The sequence below is a fragment of the Hyaena hyaena genome, unplaced genomic scaffold, assembly GCF_003009895.1.
Source record: "Hyaena hyaena isolate Hyena2069 unplaced genomic scaffold, ASM300989v1 scaffold_224, whole genome shotgun sequence".
NCBI lineage: Eukaryota > Metazoa > Chordata > Mammalia > Carnivora > Hyaenidae > Hyaena > Hyaena hyaena.
Window position 1 is genome coordinate 839,388 of NW_024080854.1, and position 20,504 is coordinate 859,891.

The 20,504-nt window shown below is 50.9% G+C and overlaps 1 protein-coding gene across 5 annotated transcripts in view; it reads left to right on the top strand.

The window, feature by feature from the left end:
* SERTAD2 (SERTA domain containing 2) overlaps positions 1–5,303 on the top strand; it is a 115,216-nt gene extending 109,913 nt beyond the window's left edge. For all 5 annotated transcript variants that reach the window (XM_039243147.1, XM_039243148.1, XM_039243146.1 and 2 more), the window contains exon 2: positions 36–5,303. In XM_039243147.1, coding sequence (XP_039099078.1) covers positions 40–987 — 948 coding nt within the window. In that variant the 5' untranslated portion in view covers positions 36–39 and the 3' untranslated portion in view covers positions 988–5,303. The remainder of the gene's footprint in view (positions 1–35) is intronic.
* The last annotated feature ends 15,201 nt before the right edge of the window (positions 5,304–20,504 follow it).

Consider the following 20,504-nt stretch of genomic DNA (forward strand, 5'->3'; position numbering starts at 1 on the left):
TGATTCATTCCATTTCCTTCCTTTCTCCTTTGCAGATATATGTTGGGTAAAGGAGAAAAACGGAAGTTTGACGAGCATGAAGATGGGCTGGAAGGCAAAATCCTGTCTCCCTCCGATGGGCCATCCAAGGTGTCTTACACCTTACAGCGACAGACTATCTTCAACATTTCCCTTATGAAACTCTATAACCACAGGCCCCTCACAGAGCCCAGCTTGCAAAAGACCGTTCTGATCAACAACATGTTGCGGCGCATCCAGGAGGAGCTCAAACAGGAAGGCAGCCTGAGGCCCGTGTTCGCCGCCGCAGCCGCCGCCGCCGCCGCCGCCTCGCCCCCGCCCGACGCGCTGAGCGACAACTACCGGGAGGCGCCGCCCCCCGCCCCCGGCGCCCCCGCGCCCCCTCCCGCGCTCGCCTGCGACCTCGGAAGCACTACGCCGCCGGATGCCTGCCTCACGCCAGCCTCGCTGCTCGAGGACGACGCCGACGACGCGTTCTGCACTTCCCCGGCCGCGCTGCCCGCGCCGCCCGCCAGACTCTCGGCGCCAGCGCCCCCGCCGGAGAAGGACAGCTTCTCCTCCGCCCTGGACGAGATCGAGGAGCTCTGTCCCACGTCTACCTCCCCCGGGGCCGCCCCGGCGGCGCCCGACAGCTCCCGAGGGGGCTCCGGCGCGCCGGGCGGCCCGAAACCCGAGGACCCGAAGCTGATGGACTCTCTGCCCGGGAACTTCGAGATCACGACGTCCACGGGGTTTCTGACAGACTTGACCCTGGACGACATCCTGTTTGCCGACATCGATACGTCCATGTACGACTTCGACCCCTGCACGTCGGCCTCGGGGACGGCCTCGAAGATGGCCCCGGTGTCGGCCGACGACCTCCTCAAGACTCTGGCCCCCTACAGCAGTCAGCCGGTCGCCCCGAGTCAGCCTTTCAAAATGGACCTCACGGAGCTGGACCACATCATGGAGGTGCTGGTCGGGTCCTAAGAGCCCCGGCCCGGCGCCCGCACCGCCCAGACCCTGCGAGTGTCCCCGCACCCCACAGCTCTCCGCACTGTGCATGCACCCTTGCTTGCCTTTTTCAGAGGAAAAGATCGTTTTACAAAAGGATCACACTAGTTTTTGCTTTGAGCAGAGTTGGAGTGCCTTCATCCACGTCTGACCACTTTTAATACGCTTTTCTGAGTGGTTCTCAGAGACCTGCTGCCCTGGAACAGGAAAGAATGCTTTTGAAGACAATGTTGCCATGCCGGATGACAAAAATAAACAGTTCAAGTGAAGCACAAGGAATACGTTGGAAAAGCTGTAAATTGCATGTGCATATTTGTCTATTTTTTCTATAAGTTTTATTGCAAGAGGTAAAAAGAGAAAATATATATATATATATATTATTTAGATAATCTCAGTACCTTTTCTGGCATTTTCGCCCTGTATAGGTTGACTTGGCAATTCAGCCTTTTTAGAGGCATTAACTACTCCTCCTAAGTGTTGCATTTACATGGCTGTTTAGGAACTGCTGCCCAAATTTATTTTATATTTTTGTACAGATTCTGCAGTTTATGATATTGTTTTTCTAAAAACAAATGCTGTTTATACATATGAGATAGCTATTTTGATAGGATTTGCTCACATAGTTCCTGCAAAACTTCAGATGTACAAGTTGCACTTGTACTTTTATAGAGTTGTAATGTTTTATATGTGTTTGGTGCAAAGAGAAAATTGGGTCAAATTAATCCGCAGTTGATGTCCCCAGATGCAGGTGCGCGCGTGTACACACACACACACACACACACACACACACACACACACACTGCTTTAAGAAAGGGCCAGGCAATATCACACCCAAATTTCACAGGCACCAACCCCCTGGCATGAACACCCGCCAGCACTGTGACTTCCAAAGCCAGAGCCGCGTCTGCTCATCAAACTTGCATTAAGCAGCTGGCGGGAGATGGGGGTTGACGTGATGATGGTTCTCTTTAGCTCCCCTCTTGAGGGGAAGCCTACCGAATACTCACTGTATTTATGCCAAGTTTGTGCTTTTAATTGTTTTTATTTTTTTTAAACAAAACCCCCAAATCTTTCCCTTTTGGCATAATTTTTATGATGACCCGAAATTTTACACGAGAACAAAATTTTCTGAAAAGTAACCAACCTCTTTGTGGAACTAAACCCTATTGCAAATGCTTAGGGCTCGTAAGGAAGAAACCACCACCAGAAGGCATCCACTGTGTTGCTTGGTTGTCTTTTCCAGCTTCCCTTCCCTAGAGCCTTCCTTCCTCTCTTGCTAAGCGCTGAAAATATCATCTTCGCGATCACCACAGCGAGCTCCGCTCACCTTGGCCCAGCCTGGGATGCTGTCCTGTAACATCCGTGGCTCTTGAACCTGGAGTCGGTACCATTATGTCACAGCTTCCAATCTGGTTGCTTCCTTGAATCAACTGCTTTAACTACACTTAACGGGGCTGTTTTACCCAAATAACACAGACAGGACTTTCTATGCATGTTTCTCCTCCTTCCCTTTGCCTCCCCTCCACCCCCTCCCCGGCCCCCACCCAGGACACTTGAGAAGTCGCTCTTTATCCCTAGTGGTGTACATTTAATTTTTAAGACATTTGCAGTGTATCATGCTTGTTGCCGAAACTGTTGATGGCCTTTTCGTTTCAGTTTTTTTCTTTCTTCCAATGGTACTTTAGCTGGTTACAACCTATATTGCTGAAATGCAGATGGCTTCTTTAGGAATAACTTTTATATTTATTTAAGAATTTTTAAATTATGGGATTTGTGTTATTGTTGTTGTCTTTGTTGTTGGTCATTTGTCAATATTCAGCCACCAATTCTGCTCACTTCTTGCCATGGATAAAATTGAGTCCTTCTGGCCAATTAAAAAAGACAGCTTTATAAAATGGCACTTTAAACAAGCCATAGATAGTTTTATTTTTATAATGCACATGGCGAAGCAAATACATTTGTGATGAAGGAACTGCTCATCTAAGCAAAGGATTTGTGTATGATAGGATTAAATTTTCCTGTATTCGAATTTGCTTTTCCCCCACTTGAATGTGTTTTTAAAGGCTAATTGTCAACTCAGTAGAGCGGTGAGAAACAGATCAAATTGCACTTGCTCTCCTACGAGCAACCTCTGCCTGGATACCCCTTACTGCTGCAGCCGCGTCATCTCCTTTGATAGGACCGGGGACCGTAGCGGTCAGGTGAGGGTTGTTGTAGATGCTTCCGGTGTCACTGTGCCTGTCCGGTTTAAGAGCTTCCTTTTCCTGTGGAGAACAAGTCAGCCCAGGCGCCATGCTTTCGATAACCGGAGGACCCGGCGAGCTCGCCACATGCCGCACACATACACATACGTATACAGACACAATAGTGTTGATTATTCTGAACAATAACAGGGGAAGGCGGTTGATTTGCCATTGTTAAAAACTGATTTACAGTAACTTAGAACAACTGTACTTTGGTTGGATTAGCAAATCGTGTGTTTAAACAAATCCCATATGTTGGGCAACAGTTCAAATAAGCACAGCAAAGTGTTGCCCAAACATGGTTCTCTGACTCTCTCATATGTGTGAGGCTGGGCTTCAAAATCACAGCAGAAAACCCCCAACAACAGCAGGCAAATGCTTTTTAACTCTGGACACCCTTGCCACGAATGCTTGACGTTCAAGGTCCGCTGAGGAGGACACGGGAAATCAGCGGCCCGTTTGTAAACGAACAAAACCGTCAAGTGTTCAAGTGATCTTTGTCTTATTTTCACAGAGCCATGTCCTGGCGGGGAAGCGCGTGCGGGCCCGGGGGTGACCTCCGCATCCCCGTCTTGAGTGGGGGATGTGCTTCTAGGTGCCACCTGGCAGCGGCGCCTTCCCCCTTGCTAAAGGACACCACGTGGCATTCCGAGTCAGGCAGGCAGTTTGAGGTGCCTTTACGGGAAGGACGTGCTGGGTGGGGCTGGGAGAGGAAAATTATTGACAGTGATGTGCAATGAAGTGACAAGATGAGAGCAGAATAATAAGAGCTTTGAATTTGAAGTGATTTTTTTTCATAAGTTATTTATTCCTTTTTTTTCTGTGTAAATATATTTATTTTACTGTGGAGCTCTAACAACATCTGGATCGTAACATGTGCAGAATGTATGGTAGGAATGTATTCTCTTGTAGGAATGTCAGTCTGTATTCCGAGGGGGTCCGAGCCAGAGCCCCGGGTCTTGTCATCGTATGCTCAGTCCACATTCAGTTTTCTCCTCTAATCTAGGTCTGTTTGAAATATGCAAAAAGGTATGGATGAGGAATGTTTCAATACCTCCAAATTTTTTCAGAAAATCAAGCATCAAAGGGTTGAGATTTTTAAACTTTTTTTTAGCAACACTTCCTCTTTCTGACAGAAGGGGCAATCACACCGACACCCTCGTTCACACCAAAGGGTGAGAACTGGCCGGAGCCTCCACTACACCTCGAGTGTCTTTATCAATTGAGCTTTTATTGCCATATCCCCGTGGAATATCCCAACTGCCCTGAGGTCAATCAAGGAAAATTTCCTGAATAAATAAGCTCCAGAGAGCCAAAGTATCACCTTACAGATCCTTTTTAAAGCTTAAATTTATTAACCACCTTTGTGGTAAACAATGAATTCTGAATACTGCAGGGCAGCCTTCTTAAATGACAGACGTTAAAAAAAAAAAAAAAAAGACTGTGCAGTGATTGTTAACCCTCTATATGAATTGTCTTAATTTCAAAACCTTGCTGTTACAAATTGGACCTTTCTACATTTTCTGAGAATATTGAAAAGAGCGTATTTAACCTGTTCTGGCTGCAAATAGTTAACTTCCTGTAACTGCCAAAGGCAGCGAGGTGTGTGCGTCCTGCTTGTATACAGTTGTTCTCAGTGCTTCTAAGAACGAGTCTCAGTGGTTCCCAAAAATTAGCCAGGATCAAATGCTATTGCAGACAGAGCCAATAAGAATTTTGGATGTCTTTTGGGGATAACACATTTGCAAGAGAAGTACAGTCCATACAAGCAAACAAACAAGATTTTGGAAAAGCTGTACATAGTGACATGTTTGGTGCATGGTTTTTGAGGAAAGCTTTTGTCAAAATGGAGGTGTAACCTTTCCCCCACAGACCTGAGAGCTGTGCCTTTTCTATGCAATATTACAGACGTCACATCGGAACCCAGATAGCTGTATTCACATGTAGGTTTGGGCTGTAATCTAAACGATTGGACAGATTCAATGTACATGGAAATAAGCAGTCTTACTTTTGTAGTTTTATATTATACAATAAACAGTTAAAAGACGAGAGAGGCGTATTCGCAGTTTTCCTTCTGACCGGAGCGCAACCGGCCCGTTCTTCACAACTTGCTTTGATAAGGAAGAGCCCCCCCCTCGGTCTGCGCCCTCTGCGGGAGTTGGTGCCGTTGACCTTCTCACACCAGACTTGGTTCCCTCCTGCTTCTCCCCCAGGCCTCTTCTCCACCTCCTTATTCTCACTTCTCTCTCCCAGGGGGACCCTAATCCACTCAGAACTCTGAAAAGTTATTTCCAGCTCCTGCCTCTCTCCCAAGCTTTGGAGTTAAGTATCTTTGCCATCTCACACTCCCCATGTTTCCCCGCGGGGGCGCCGATACTTCCCTTCGGGGCCTCTCGGGTTCTGTTCCCCAAGGTCCTCCTCCCCTGCTACCTCCTCTCCATCCCTGCCATGGTTTCCCCAAACCCTGGCCCTCTTCTTCCCATGTAGCTTCCCATCTACTGTAGCCGCCGCATCGGTTTCTCCAACACCCTTGATGCTACAGTTGACATTACAAAGCACCAGTGGTTCGGGAATGGGTTCCACATCCTCCAGCGCCGCCCCTTCCTCCCCTCCCCAACTTCCACAATCTGGCCCTCCCTCATCTTCCAGAGGCTCATGGAGGAGATCCTGTGCAAGCCCCTTGGGCCACCTTTGATGCGAGTCATGGGCTCCAGCCTTGCCTGGTCCAGGCGATTCTGGGCCACCATACCAGCTAGTGAGGGCACCGAGCTAGACGCAAAGGGCCTGTATACCGAGGATTCCATTCAACCAGCCGTGGAATATTTGGGGGGTTGGTGTTGGTGAGGTGATACGGGTTGAATTGTGTGCTCCAGAAAAATGTGAAGTCCTAACCCCTCAGTACCTCAGAGCATGACCTTAATTCGGAAATAGGGTCTTCACAGAGGTAATCAAATTAAAATGAGGCTATTAGGGTGGGCTCTAATCCAATTTGACTAGTGGCCTTATAAAAAGGGGAGATCTTGACACAGACAAGCACACAGGGAGAACACCATGTGAAGATGAAGGCGGAGATCGGCGTACAAGGAACACCAAAGCCTGCCAGCAAAGCACGAGAAGCTAGGGGACAGGCACGGAGCACATCCTCCTCCCCCCACCCCCCGCCGCCCCCCCCCCCAACCACCAGCCCTCAGGAGGGACCAGCGCGGCCCACACCTGGATCTCAGACTTCCAGCCGCGCAACAATACATTTCTGCAGTTTAAGCCTCTCGGTTTGTGGTCCTTTGTTAGGGCAGCCCTAGCAAACTCATGCAGGGGAGAGGAGCAGGCAGGGTGAGCTCTTTCCAGACATTCCGGTGGAGATACTCATTAGGCAGCTAGAAATAAGAATCTGTTGCTCGGTGGAATGGTTTGTCTCTGGAATACGAGCATCTGCTGTTAATTAGACATAGAACTTTGGCAAATCATTCACTCTGTGCTTGTGAGGGCAAGATAAAGCCATAGCTCCTAAATCTTCGAAAACGTTCGCAGCGCAGTGAAAATGGCAATTACAAACATCGTCTATCTTCATGCCCACAGCCGCACCGTGCACACAGTAGGCACTCAAAATATCTGTTGAATTAAAAGAAGAGAAAAGGCCTGTTCTTCTCTTCTCTCCCATGTGGGAGAAGCCCAGAACTCCGTCTTTTTGTCTGGGTCCCGGGCCCGCTCCCATCTCAACCCTCTGGATGCCCCCATTCCCAGCACACCGTGTGCCCTTGCTTGTGTCCCTATTATGCTTGTAGAAATTCTCCCCGTCATTCCCAGGCTGAGCTCAGGTACCTGTCTAGGAAGCTTTCTCTGCATCCCCTGAGTCAGAACCAACCTCTTCCTCTGCTAGAAGGCTCTGCAAACCTCTGTAAATGCTTTTAGCAAGTCTTGCCCTGTCTTAGGTTAGCTCTGTACGGTCTCTTCCCTCCACTGCTTTCTGCTGTTCTGTGACCTTGTGATGTTCATCTTGGCCAGAGGTCAGCCACCCACGGCCCTTGGGCCAAATCCTGCCCACTGCCTGCTTGTTCAGGTAAAGTTTTGTTGGAAATCAACCACATTTATTTATTTGTGTATGTCTGTGGCTGCTGTCCTAATACGAGGCCACAGAGACCATACCATATGGCTCTCAAAATCTAATCTGGCCCTTAACAGAAAAAGTTTGCCAAACCCTGGTCTATGCAAACCGTGTAATGCTTATGACGGTGTCTGATCATAGCCGGGGCCCCATAGCGGGGCAAGACACTGTTCCTGTGCTCAAAGGCTTACGTGGACCAGATAAAGTATAGGTTTGGGGGCGGGGGAGGGGGGCAGGACTCTCAAGGGTACCAAGTGCTGGGGGGTGGGGCTGCAACGGCCAGAGAAGGCAGAACAGTCAGCAAAGTCACCCAAGAGTGGACATCTTCTCAGAGCTTACAACCTGGGAGAAGGCTGAGACATGGCTCTTGTGGGGAAAAGTCCCCATGTTACAGATACAAAAGCTGAGACGCAGAGGGAGAAGGTGATTATTGTCTAATGCAAGATACAGGTTACAGCGTTGGGGTTCAGAGTTTGGCTCAGCAACCAGACTGCCCGAGTTTGAATCCTGGCGCCACCATCGGTAGCCTGTAACCTTGGGCAAGCTCCTCAGTGTCTCTGTGCCTCAGCTTTCTCCTCTAGAAGATGAGAGTAATGATTGAGCTGATTTCATGCTGTGGCGGTGATTAAATGAGTCCATACACGTAAAGCACTTAGTTCTAGGACATTAATAAAAGAAGTCCACAAACGTTAGCTGCGGCTTAGCACAACAGGGGACAAGGCTAAAACCCTCGTCTCCACTCAGTGTGGTGTTTCAGGTTGAGCCGAGAGGCAGAGCTGGGGCATCTTAATGCTGAAGGCATGTTCTGCGGGGACACCGCCGTTTCCCAACACCATTCTTGTCGTCATGGTGGTCAGCTGTTTGTTTACTGAGCACTGTGCTCTGAGCTCGTGTGGCAATCCGGGGTCCCAGAGTGCCTATTGCCTCTTTCATCTTTGCTTTCAATTTCCTTCTTGCTCCTCTTGGAAAGGACTCTTTGACTGAATCTTGAGTAACAGTCTCCAGGGTTACCACTTACTGAGTGTTCACATGTGCCAGACACCCGTGAGTGCCCGCCTGTGATCTCATGGACTCGTCGCCCCAGCCCTTTGAGGTTTATCTTACCACCGCAGCATTACAGAGGAGCGAGTCCAGGCTCAGAGAGGGTTAGAAATTTCCCAAAGGCCACACAGCTGGCAGAGCTGGGACTGTGGGTTGGGCCTCTCAGACTCTTACAATCCCTTTAGCACCTTTTTCTATGGCCCACCCTTGCTCCTGAGGTCATGGGGGATGAGGGGCAGGCCAATGCCCCGAGGCTGGGCGAGGTGAGGGAATCAGGAGACTCCATCCCAACCTGAGCTTTACCTCTTCCACTTGCCTGACCTCCAACAAGCCCCTTCGCCTCTCTTCTTCACAGGGTGTGGATCCCTCCCACACCCTGAGGCACTGCCCCAAGGGACAGGGAAAGATGTCCCAGTGAGGCCGGCAGTGAACCAGGAGTTAGGACTGCTCTCTGCAGGGCCGAATGCCACCTACGTTCTCTCATCCTGGCTCTCAGTGATCTTGGACCAGCCCCTCCCCGTCTCGGGGGCTCAGTGGTAAAGGAAGGGGGCAGGACTACACACACACGCCACATGCTGGGGCCCGTGGCTCTCCCTGGCTGCAAGTTAGAATCCTGGGGACCCCGCCAGCATCCCTGGACGCCGGAGCCAGGCCTCGGATTCCGCAGAAACACTTGGTAGGAGGAGCCCGCCGCTCTCAGGGCACCAGTGCCGGCCTTCGGGGCTTCTGGGAAGGCGCCGCGTGTGCCTGACCGAGGAGGCGCACACGCTGGCATTGTCCCTGGAGCTGGGAACCCCGGCCCCACAGCCTGCCGGCGGCCTCCCTCCCTCCCCCCACGCCACCAGGCTGGGCGGCTGAGCTGCCAGCTGCTCGCAGGGCCTATTGTTCAGCAGTGACAGGCAATGGCCGCAGGAGCACAGGCCCGGGAAGGCTGGAGAGGAAAGGGGGAGGGGTGGGGCTAGCGGGGAGAAATGTCTCCCCCCTGCGCCCTGGCCGGCTTGGCGAAAACACACCTGCCCCACCGTCCCCTTCGCTTGTCTTCGTGGGATGTGGCCTCCATGACAGTGTGCGGCCCTGCTCTGGGGGGTTCGTGTACAGTCGGGGGCGGCCTCTAGGAAAGGAATTTTGGTCACCGCTCTCCCAGCCGAGTGCCCCAACACAGTGCCAGGTGGCTAAGTGCTTTTGAAATGGTGTCGCTCGAAGTCAATCCAGTCCGCACGCGAGGCGTAGGGAACGCGTCCTGGGTCTGGAGAGGTTCCAGCGATGGAGATAATCATGCTCGACGTTTGTGTACAGCTCAGAGCTCTGGTACATTCGCTGTATTCGATCCTCATGACGAGTCTGAAGGGGGTGGCGATGGGGAAGGCTGAGCAGGCCGGGGGAGACTGAGGTACACAGCGGGACCCATGGAGGTTAGTGGGTGAGGCAACCTTTTTTACCTTCTGGTATTTCAGAGTTTAAAGAAACTGGCCAAAAACTTAGTTATAAAAGGAATAATGGGTTAGCACAAAGGCTTGGAGCTAGAAGCCCCACATCGTCTTGGAGCTTGGTGACAGATTCAGGGGGAACTGAAGTCGTTGAGAGCTCCATCGTTCTCTCTCTGAGAGCCTCCCTCTTCTTTCTGCCCTGGAGTTGAGGGGGGCTGTGGCAGCTCTGCTGAGGGGGCAGCCAGAGGCCTTCCCCAGTTCAAGCTGTCAGGCCCAGGCCCGACCGTGACCCACGTCGCCACGCCAAACACTTAACCTCAAGGAAAGCTCGTCACAGCTAGTTTCTCCCAGCTTGGGGACAAATTCCGAGTCCCCCCCAAATCAGATTGCTGCCCCTAAGCCTTGCCAGTGCTGAGCTTCTCCCACCTGCCTAAAGGCTAGCCGCCAGTCTCTTTGTCTCTCTGTCTCTCCATCTCGTTCTCTGTCTCACTCCCTCCTTCAATCTCTGACTCTCAGTCTCTCTGCCTCCATCCTTCCATCCCCGACCTTAGGACTTGAAAGCAAGCTTTGCAGCCACAGAGTCTGCTGATGGCACAGGTCTCCCTGCCCTTGGATCTGGGGAGCTGGCCTTCAGCCCCTGAACAGTCCTGGTGGGCCTGGGGTGGTTCCTGAGGGGGGCTCACCTGCTCATCAGGGGCCTGGGTGCTGCCCCCTCCGTCCCCGGCTTCCCATCTGGGGCAGCCCAGCCAGCTAGCTGTGGCGGGTAAGGGGTTTTTGAGCTCTGTTTTCCAGGTGGGCCTGCCACAGCTCTGACTGGAGGAGGCACAGCCAGCCTCCAGGCAGGGAGGGGATTCTAAGCAGAGGGGCAGGCTGGCTGAGCTGGTGGGGGCTCAGTGCTGGGCGACGGGAGCTCTGCGGAGAGGTGAGGCATCTGCCTGCGTGGGACAGGAGCCAGCGGTGCTGGCAGGGAATGGACATCGGAAGACTCGCGGCTCGCTCTGTTCTAAGTGGTCTGCAAACAGACTGCACAGCGTGGGTAGGGGCTGCGCGGGACCGAGGGAGAGCTGATGGGTGAGGCTGAGGGCCTGTGCCCTCAGGGAGCTAAGGGAGAGGAACACTACCTTCTTTAAAGCAACTTCGTTCTGCTGGACACGGAATGGGCCTCTCTGGCCACCCTCTCACTAATCCATTCAAGGAAACTGAGGCCCAGAAAAGTTAGGCAAGTTGTCCAAGGTGGCATAGCTGGTAACTAGAGTCTTGGGGTGGGGGTGGGAGGTGTCCGTGTGTGCCTGTAGGGCTCTGTTCTGCACAGGGGCACCATGTCACACTGCTGTGAAGTGGGCCCCGGGCCACACGGTGGGCCATTGTGGAGATGGTGCCATGCGATGCTGGGACATGGCCTCTGGCTGCTGCAGGGCTGGCTCAGGAGAATGAGGGGCCACAAGTACGTTCTGGTCCCCAAATCTTAGCAGTCTGCATCCCTGGCCTGCCAACCTCCTCATCTGGGCTACAAGGAAGAATAGGCCAGAAAGAAACTCTGGAGGCTAGAAGTGCTCCCACCCAATGAGACTGATCCCTGGGGGTCATAACAAACCAGGGGACAGACCTCTTTCCAGCTAGAAATGACCCATGAGCTTGTCTGATGGCCAGTAGCAGCAGGGAAGACCGACGGGGACAGGTCAGGTCAGGGGACCCTCGTGGTGTCTCATTTGTTCTTTCATTCAGTTAGCCTTTGTTGGCTCCTCACCCCCGGTGTCCCCAGTACACCAGATGCACCACCACTCACCTAACCGACGAGGCCCAAATCCTCAGGGTCCTTCTTGACCTTCCCCTTCCCCCCTCCCCCACCACCCCCGCCATTAGGAGACCCTATAGACTCTGCCTTCCAGAAAGAGGTAGGCCCCACTGGCTCTGTCACCTTTCACCAGGATCATCACACAGCCTCCCAGATCCTCTCCGCTCCCAGCCTCGTCTGCATCGTCTGTCAACAGAGCAGCAGAATGATCCTTTAGATATAAGAATCACTGCTGTGCTCCCCAAAATGTACACGTGGATCACCTGGGGAATCTTGCGGAAATGTGGATTCTCTCTCAGCAGGTCTGGAATGGGGCCGAGCCCCTGCATTTCTAACAGGCTTCCCGGGAGACACGCGTCCACACACCACGCCTCAAGGTGCCAAGTGTTGGATCATGCTACTCCTGGGCTCCAAGTGCTCCACTGGCTTTCCCAGAATGGAATCCAAAGTCCTCACGGCCTTTGTGGCCCCCGCCACTTCCCTGACCCCACGTGTCCCCTCTCCCCACTCACTCTGATCTAGCCCCACCGGCCTTCTGATGCTCCCAGCATGCGCTGCTCCTAACAGAAACCCTCGCTGTGTTTGTGTGATGGCGTCTCCCCCACTGAACTACACAGTGCACGGGGGCTGGTGTTCGTGTTGCCGTGGCCGTATCTCCAGTGCCTGGCAGAGGCGACCGACCCTCAGTAACTACCTGCTGCTGATGGAAGGGATAGACTAGATCCCGTTAGACCCCACGGCTCCAGGACTGAGCAAAGGCACCCGGCCCTGTGCCATCCTCAGCCTTGTTCCCAGCCAGGAGGACAGGCATGGGGTTGAGTAACCCAAGGGCTGTGGTCCGTGAATACTTCCCAGCCTCTCTTCCTGCGCCTGCCCTGCGCTAAATGTTTTTCATGAAGCGTCTCTTTCGACCCCATGACAGCCCAGTAAGGTAGGCGCTGTCATTACCACCTACTTCCCATTTCACGGCAGCCGTCTGCTTGCCCTTTAAGGATCCACTTTTTCTCCCCTGGACCAGTGACCTGACTTCCTCACCCTGTGCTCCCTCGAGGGCAAAGCTGGGGACAACCTGCAGAAAGGAGAAGAGGCTAGCCCTGCATCGCCTCCACTCCCTTGTGCTCTTAAGCTGGGAGACCGCACCCTGGCCCCAGCCATGTGTACGATCTCCCCCCACGCTGCCCCCACCCCCACCACACATTGGTGAGGGTTGGGATGGTGGGGTCACAATGGTTCCAGCCTGGAGGGAAGAGCTATGCTCAAGGCACGTCACTGTAGGCCCGAGAACTGATTGGGAGAATAATGTGTGTGCTGCTCTTGCTGCCAGGTGAGAGAGAGGTCCCTTTCCCAACTGAGGAAGTTCTGTGCATTTAGCCTCAGCCTTCCACCCTCCACCTCCCCCAAGGGCATTAGCTGGGGAGGGGAGAGCATCTGCTAGCAGGTGCTGCTGAGGGAGAGGGCTTGCCCAGCCCTGCCCTGAAGGAGAGAGGAGTGGGTAGCAGAAATCTTTTTTAAATTACTTTTGAAGACTTTTTTTTACTAATAGACCTTTTAGAGCATTTTTAGGTTTATAGAAAAATGGTGAAAAAGTACAGAGTTCCCATATATCCCTTCTCCCTGCCCCACTAAAGTTTCCTTCATTATCACATTTTGTATTAGAGTGTTACATTTGTTACAGTTGATGAGCCCAAATCGGATGCATTATTATTATGTAAAGTCCACAGTTGACATTAGGGTTCACTTTTCTCTTGTATAGTCTATAGATTTTGACACACGCGTAATGTCACGGGTCCACAATCACAGTATCATACAGAGTAGTGTCTCTACCCTGAAATCCCCCACGCTCCACCTGTTCGTCCCCTCCTTCTCCCCCTGGGCCCCTGGCAACCCCTAGTCTTTTTTCTGTCTCCATAGTTTGGCCTATTCCAGAATGTCATATAATTGGAATGTTAGGATACGTAGCCTTCTCAGACTGGATTCTTTCACTCAGCAGTACACATTTCAGCTTCCTCCATGTCCTTTCATGGCTTGATAGCTCATTTCTTTTTATCGTTGAATAGTATTCTGTCTGGGTGTACCACAATTTGTTTACCCATTCACCTATTAATGGTTGCTTCTGAGTTTTGGCGGTTATGAATAAAGCTGCTGTAAACATTGGTGTGCAGGCTTTTGTGTGGACAAATGATTTTGATTCCTTTGGAGAAATAGCTATGCGCATGATTGCTGGATCATCTGGTAAGAGTATTCTTTGTAAGAAACTGCCAAACTTGTCTTCCAAAGTGGCTGTACCACCAGCAGTGAATGAGAGTCCCTGTTGCTTCACAAGCCCATCAGCGTTTGGTGTTGTCAGTGTTTTGGGACTTTAGCCATTCTAATAGATGTGTAGTGTTACCTCACTGTTGTTTTAATTTGCAAATCCCTAATGACATATGATGTTGATGATCTTTTCATATGCTTATCTGTTTCTGTATATCTTCATTGATGTAGTTCAGATCTTTTGCCCATTTTTAATTGGGCTGTTTCTTTTCCTATTGTTGAAAAGTTCTTTGTGTATTTGGGATACCAGTTCTTTTATCACTTTTGTGTTTCGCTACGATTTTTCTACCAGTCCGTGGCTTCCCTTCATTCTCTTGATTGTGCCTTTTGTAGAGCCGAAATGCCAAACTTCTATGAAGTCCAACTTATTAATTTATTTTTTATTTTTTAAATGTTTATTTATTTTTGAGAGACAGAGTGTGGTCAGTGGAGGGGCAGAGAGAGAGAGGGAGACACAGAATCTGAAGCAGGCTCCAGGCTCTGAACTGTCAGCACGGAGCCTGACGTGGGACTGGATCCCATGAGCCATGAGATCATGACCTGAGCTGAAGTTGGACACTCAACTGACTGAGCCACCCAGGCGTCCCTAATTTTCACTCTCATGGATCATCGTACTTTTGGTGTTTTATCAAAAAAGTAATTACCAAAAAAGTAATTACCAAATTACCAAGGTCACCTAGATATTCTCCAAGAGTATCTTGTAGATGTTTAAGTAGTTTTTCATTTTACACTTAAGCCCATGAGATTTATTTTGAGTTGATTTTTGTGATGAGTACAACGTCTATGTTTAGATTTGGTGTGCTGTGAATGCTCAGTTGTTGCAGCACCTTTTGTTGAGAAGACTATCATTTCTCCATTGAATTGCTTTGCTATTTTATCAAGGATTAGTTACTATATTTGTGTGGGTCTGTTTGCAGGTATTCTGTTCTCTTCTATTCATTTGTGTTTATTCTTCTTCCTATACCAAGCTGTCTTAATTAGTATAGCTTTATTGTAAGTCATGAGGCCAGGTGGTCAGACCTTAAACTTCGTTTTTCTACTTCAACATTGTGTTGGCTGTTCTGGGTCTTTGGCCTTTCCATATAACTTTAGAATAGGGTATATGGGTCAGGGCACCTAACCAGACCCTGACTGGGATTCTGTTGGATCTATAGGTTAAGTTTGGAAGATGAGGCATCTGAACAATATTGAGTCTTCCTCTTCATGAACATGAGGAATACCTCTCCATTTATTTCGATCTTCTTTGATTTCTTTCATCAGCATTTTTTATTCCTTCCTTACCTATATCTATTTTGCACATATATTTTGTTAGATTTTTACCTAAGTATAAAAAGTGTTAATACAAATTTAAGTTTATTTATTTTGAGAGAGACAGAGACGGCGTGAGTTGAGGAGGAGCAGAGAGGGAGGGAGACACAGAATCCCAAGCAGGTTCCACACTGTCAGTGCAGAGCCCAATGTGGGGCTCAAACTCACAAAACCATGAGATCATGACCTGAGCCGAAGCCAAGAGTTAGATGCTTAACTGACTGAGCCACCCAGGTGCCCTGGTGTTGTTTTTAATTTCAAATTCTGAAACATTCCATACCTCAGCATTCCAACCAAGAATCAGGCTACATCCTGACCTTCCAATGACTTCCCACTGGACTTAAATTCCCAACCCCTTCCCTGACTAGTCCTCTCCCCCAACCTTATTTTTCCTAAGTGTTAGCCCTTGCTTGGTGCTCTGCCACTCCATTAGACTTTCTCAAGTTGGACCACCACTCTAACCTTGGGTTTGCCTCAGGACCTTTGCATTTGCTGTTCCTTTCCCCTCTATTTTTGTATTTTGTTGGACCCCATGAAATTAGTATTTTTGTAGACCACAAAAAAGGTGAGTATCTGTGATTACATGGGGTTCTATCTAATATATCCCACTGTTTCCAAAAACTCAGCTCAAATGCTACCTCCTCAGAGAATAGCCATCCCTGACCACCCAACCCCACCCCAGCCAGACACACACATCACTGTTTTATTTTCTTCATAACGTTTATCACCACGTAAGGTCATCTCATTTATTTGTTTCCTTGTTTATTACCCATTCATTTCCTATAGTATATAAACCTCCTAACAGTAGGGACCTTCTCCTGGCCAATAAATTCTTCAGAGACTAGATGGGCTGAGAACCCTAGATATGTGTGCCACTGTAGGGGAGGGGAAGCCTCTCCCACTCCAAAACTTGACTGATGTCATATTTCCTGTTGGGAATGGAGCCTGACTTACTTGACATAGAACAATTAGGGAAACATGATATTTTCCCCGCAAGCGTTGAGGACTGAGTTGAAAATCGCGTGGATTGTTCAGGAAAGGAATTCTCCTGGAGGCAGACAGCACCAGGTAAGAACCACCTCGGTCCCAGCAACACTTCTTTGTTTCCTTGGCCACCACCCCTACCAGCCTATCCCTCTACTCAACGACAGAAGAGCTTTCCTTACGCCACCACCCTCCCCTCCCCACCTACCCCGCCACCCCCATCCCCACCCCCCACCCCCTACCCCCGGCCAGTGTTCCTCCAGATCTATAACTCGGTGGTTCCACTGCCAGCCCCTTCTCTCTCCTGCCCCGTGGACTCTTTCTGGACTCCTTCCCCCACTGGTACCTAACCAGACCCTGCCGGTCCTTGGGAGCCCAGAGAAAGCCCCGCTTCTTCCAAGAGGCTTTCCTGTCTGCCTGACAGTGCCGGTCACAGGGACCTGTTATCCCGCTCCGCTCACAGGGTTTCTTTGAGGATTGCTGGGGCCTGTTTCAGGGCTCCGGCTCCAGAAGAATAGGGACCCAGTCCAGAGACTGAGCGCCCGCCGGCCGCCTCTGAATGTGACTTGCTGGAAGGAGGAGGAGGACTCAGGGGCCTCCCATCGAGGGGGGACCTTTGTGTTCTCCTTGGTGGGGCCAGACCCCCAAGAACACACCAGCTCAGAGAGGTGGGGCATGGTCTCCCCCTCCCCAGAGAGGCCACGCAGCAGCCCCTCCTTCCCCCCAGTGTGGAGCCCGGCTGACTCAAGTGGCAAGAAAAGCGCGCCCCCCCTTCCAAGCTGCTGCACATCTGTGCCCAGACAAAGCCAGCTATTAATCCTAGCTTTTGTGTGAGTGTTTGGGTGTTGAATTCCACTTGGATCTGCCGGCTTTTGGAAAGGGAGATTGGAGGGGATTTAGTGACAACAAAAGGAACCCACTGAGGGGAACGGGAGGGGCCAGGGGAGCCAAGAAACCCAAGTGCATTCACTCTGAGCCTGGTGGGGGCTCCTGGGAGCCCAGCTTCAGCCAGAGTCTAGCAAGGCTCCCAAATTCCCAGGGTCTGAGTCACAAAAAGGGGCCACTCTCCAAGAGAAAAACACCAGCTTCGTGGGTCTGCCTTGCACTCCAGATGCTGCCTGGGGCTGAGGCCCCAGTTTGACAGGGTCTGGGCACCGCCCCTGTCAGACTGGGGCAGCGCATCGCCTAGGGGAGTCCAAGGGTTGGGAGGCTGGAGATAGGGACCAGGCAGAAGGCTGGAGTCCCGGGAAGGGTGGGGGTAATCCAGATCAGGGAGAGCTTCAAAGCCACCCTAGGGAGCCAACACCACAGCAATAAGGCCAGAAGCCTTGAGGCAACAGGTTCCCTAGTGGTCTGGGTTGGGTTCTCCCTAGAAGTTCTCAGGCACCTGGTCCCAGCCAGAAGCCCCACCTCCAGGGAATCCAGTCCACACAAACCCTAACTCTGGCTCAAGCATCAAACACTCAGAACAGCCCAGGACAGGGTCCAGGTGTGTGCGTAGAGAGGGGTGGGGGGTGTGTCTTAGAGTGTCGGGCAATTCTGCCAGGGAAGACCTACAGCCTGGACAGGTGATATGTGATCCTTTTACTCACCCGAAGCTCTGGTCCAGTGACCACTCTGCTAGCAGAGCAGCCTGGAGTGTGAATGGAAACCCCCTCATCTGCCCCTGCCCCTCCTGCTTTGTTCATTTCATTGTTTGAAATGAACTTCCCACCTGTGGGTGCTTGACTCCAAATGTGCACGGAGTTTTCAGATAACAACCAAGAAGTACAGGGGTTTTTAACTCTGTGTGGTGTGGAGACGGACGTAGAGCTTCCTCTGCTTTCCCCGACCTTATCGGAGAGGGCTGCGAATGTCATCCATTCGGTAGCTGACTGAACTAGGCTCCGCGGGCCAAGTTCACGTTTAGCTGCTGAGCAGCAAATGCAAAATGTTATTCCCTATGGACACTTGCATGCCCACCTAAGTGACTGGGTTTACTTAACTATTTTCTAATGGTCATGCACACTTACGTATTTTTAAAAAACATTTTTGGGGCACCTGGGTGGCTCAGTCAGTTAAGCGTTCGACTCTTGGTTTCGGCTCAGGTCATGATCTCACAGTTTGTGAGATCAAGCCCTGCTTTGGGCTCTGTACGGACAGCATGGAGTCTGCTTGGGATTCTCTCTCTCCCTCTCCCTCTCTCTGCCCCTCCCCTGCTCACCCTCTCTTTCTCTCAAAAACAAAACAAAACAAAACAACAACAACAAAAAAAACCCAAGAATTTTGGGGCACCTGGGTGGCTCAGTCAGTTAAGCATCCAACTTCAGCACAGGTCATGATCTCCTGGTTTGTGCGTTCAAGCCCCGCTTTGGACTCTGCGCTGACAGCTCACAAGCATTATTATTTGACACACAGTGTTACATTAGTTTCAGGTGTACAACACAGTGATTCAGCTCCTTATACCTTATGCCATGTTCCCCACAAGTGTAGCTGCCATCTGTCACCACACAAGGCTATTACACTACCATTGACTGTAGTCTCTGTGTTGTATCTTTTATTCCCATGACTTATTTATTTCATAACTGGAAACCTCTATGTCCCACTCCCCTTCCCCAGTTTTGCTCATCCCCACTCCCCACCCCTCTGGCAACTGTCAGTTTGTTCTCTGTGTTTATAGGTCTGATTCTGCTTTTTGTTTTTTGATTTGCACTGTTTTTCGATTCCACATATGGTATTTGTCTTTCTCAGTCTGAGTTGTTTCACTTCACATGATACTCCTCATGTTCATCCATGTTGTTCTAAATGGCAAGATCTCATGCTTTTTTATGGCCGAATAATATTCCTCTGTGTGTGTGTGTGTGTGTGTGTGTCACATTTTCTTTACATGAATGTTTTCTTCTATCTTAATTAACTCTGGAAATAAAAAAATAAACTCAAATCATTCATTTATTCATCTGCTCATTCATTCAGCACAGGTAAAGTCAGGGTGGCCCACCAGGTCCTTTGTACTAAAAGCCTCCAATGTTCCCCCAGCCCTTCCTGGCCTTTGTGGAAGATGGCCTCACAGGCAGTCTGTGATGCTGGAAAGGCACCCGGCCCGCCCCCCCCCCCCCCCCCGCCCCGCACTGTGTCTGAGGCCTGGTCACATGCAGCCCTGTTCTGGACAGGACTGCAGAAGAGGTGGGCTGGCTGCTGCTGCCTCCAGGGACTACAGCCTCCTCTGGGTCAGGGAGTGGGGAACAGCTTCTATAGCTCCCAGATGGAACCTTCTAGAAGACCACAGAACCACTCTATTCCCGATTCTGTCAGAGGGCATCTGCACTGTTGTTGGGGAAACTCCCCAAGCCTGGGTGAAGGTCCCCGCCGCTGCCCTGACAGGAGAACTCTGTACCGGTGGACACACCACTCTGTACTCAAGAGCTGGGTCACCTTGATGGGAGCTTCCTTCTGGGTTGCCAGTGAGGGGCTTGGCAGCATGGACATGGTCATGGGGGTTGAGAGGACGAGTCAGTGGAGGTGACCATGGGACTAATCCCTTAGCCCCACAATGCAAGTGTTGGGGCGAGGGTAGGTAAGGTCACAGGCCGTGGGTGGCCCTGAGGCACCCCCGAGCAGGCTGTGATGAACAGAGCTACTGTGGAGGAACGGTCAAGACGAGGGACCAGGTTCTGGGGACATTTATAGAAAGAAGGGACAGGGCATGTGGAGAAGGGACTCCGGTTAAGAGCCCCTTACATGGGTGACCACCTAGGTCCTGTACGGAGTCTCAGAGGCCCTCTGGAGTCTCTGGGTCAGGGGTTTGGCTTCCGTCTCCAGTTTTCTTCCTGAGATGCTCAGAAGGGCCTCAATGAGTGTCAGGACCCTCAGAGGCTCTTTCACCTCTTGGGCAGGGAAAGGTCTGGCTTCCCAAATCAGAAATGATCTGAAGTGTCATTGGTTGAGTGCTTTGTGCCAGATATGTGGTCAGCACTATTATTATTCCCATTTTACAGCTGCACGCAGAGTTTAAGGGCGTAGCCCAAGGTCACATAGCTAAATAGAAGTTCAAATCCTGGGTTCTTCTCCCTGATGGGGATTCTTCTTCTTCCCCAGATGCATCTCCCACAGCCATTTCATGGTTCAGCAATGTAGGGGGGAAGGCCTGGAAGGAGAGGGAAAATCCAATTTGAGCCTCTCTTTTGGCTTCTTGGTCAAAGATGAGATGCAGAGGGAGATGAGTGGTCAGGGGGTTATTTGGAGAGTGTGCTTCAAGATGTTAACCCACCCCTCACAGAAGAAAACAGAGTAGCAGATTTTGC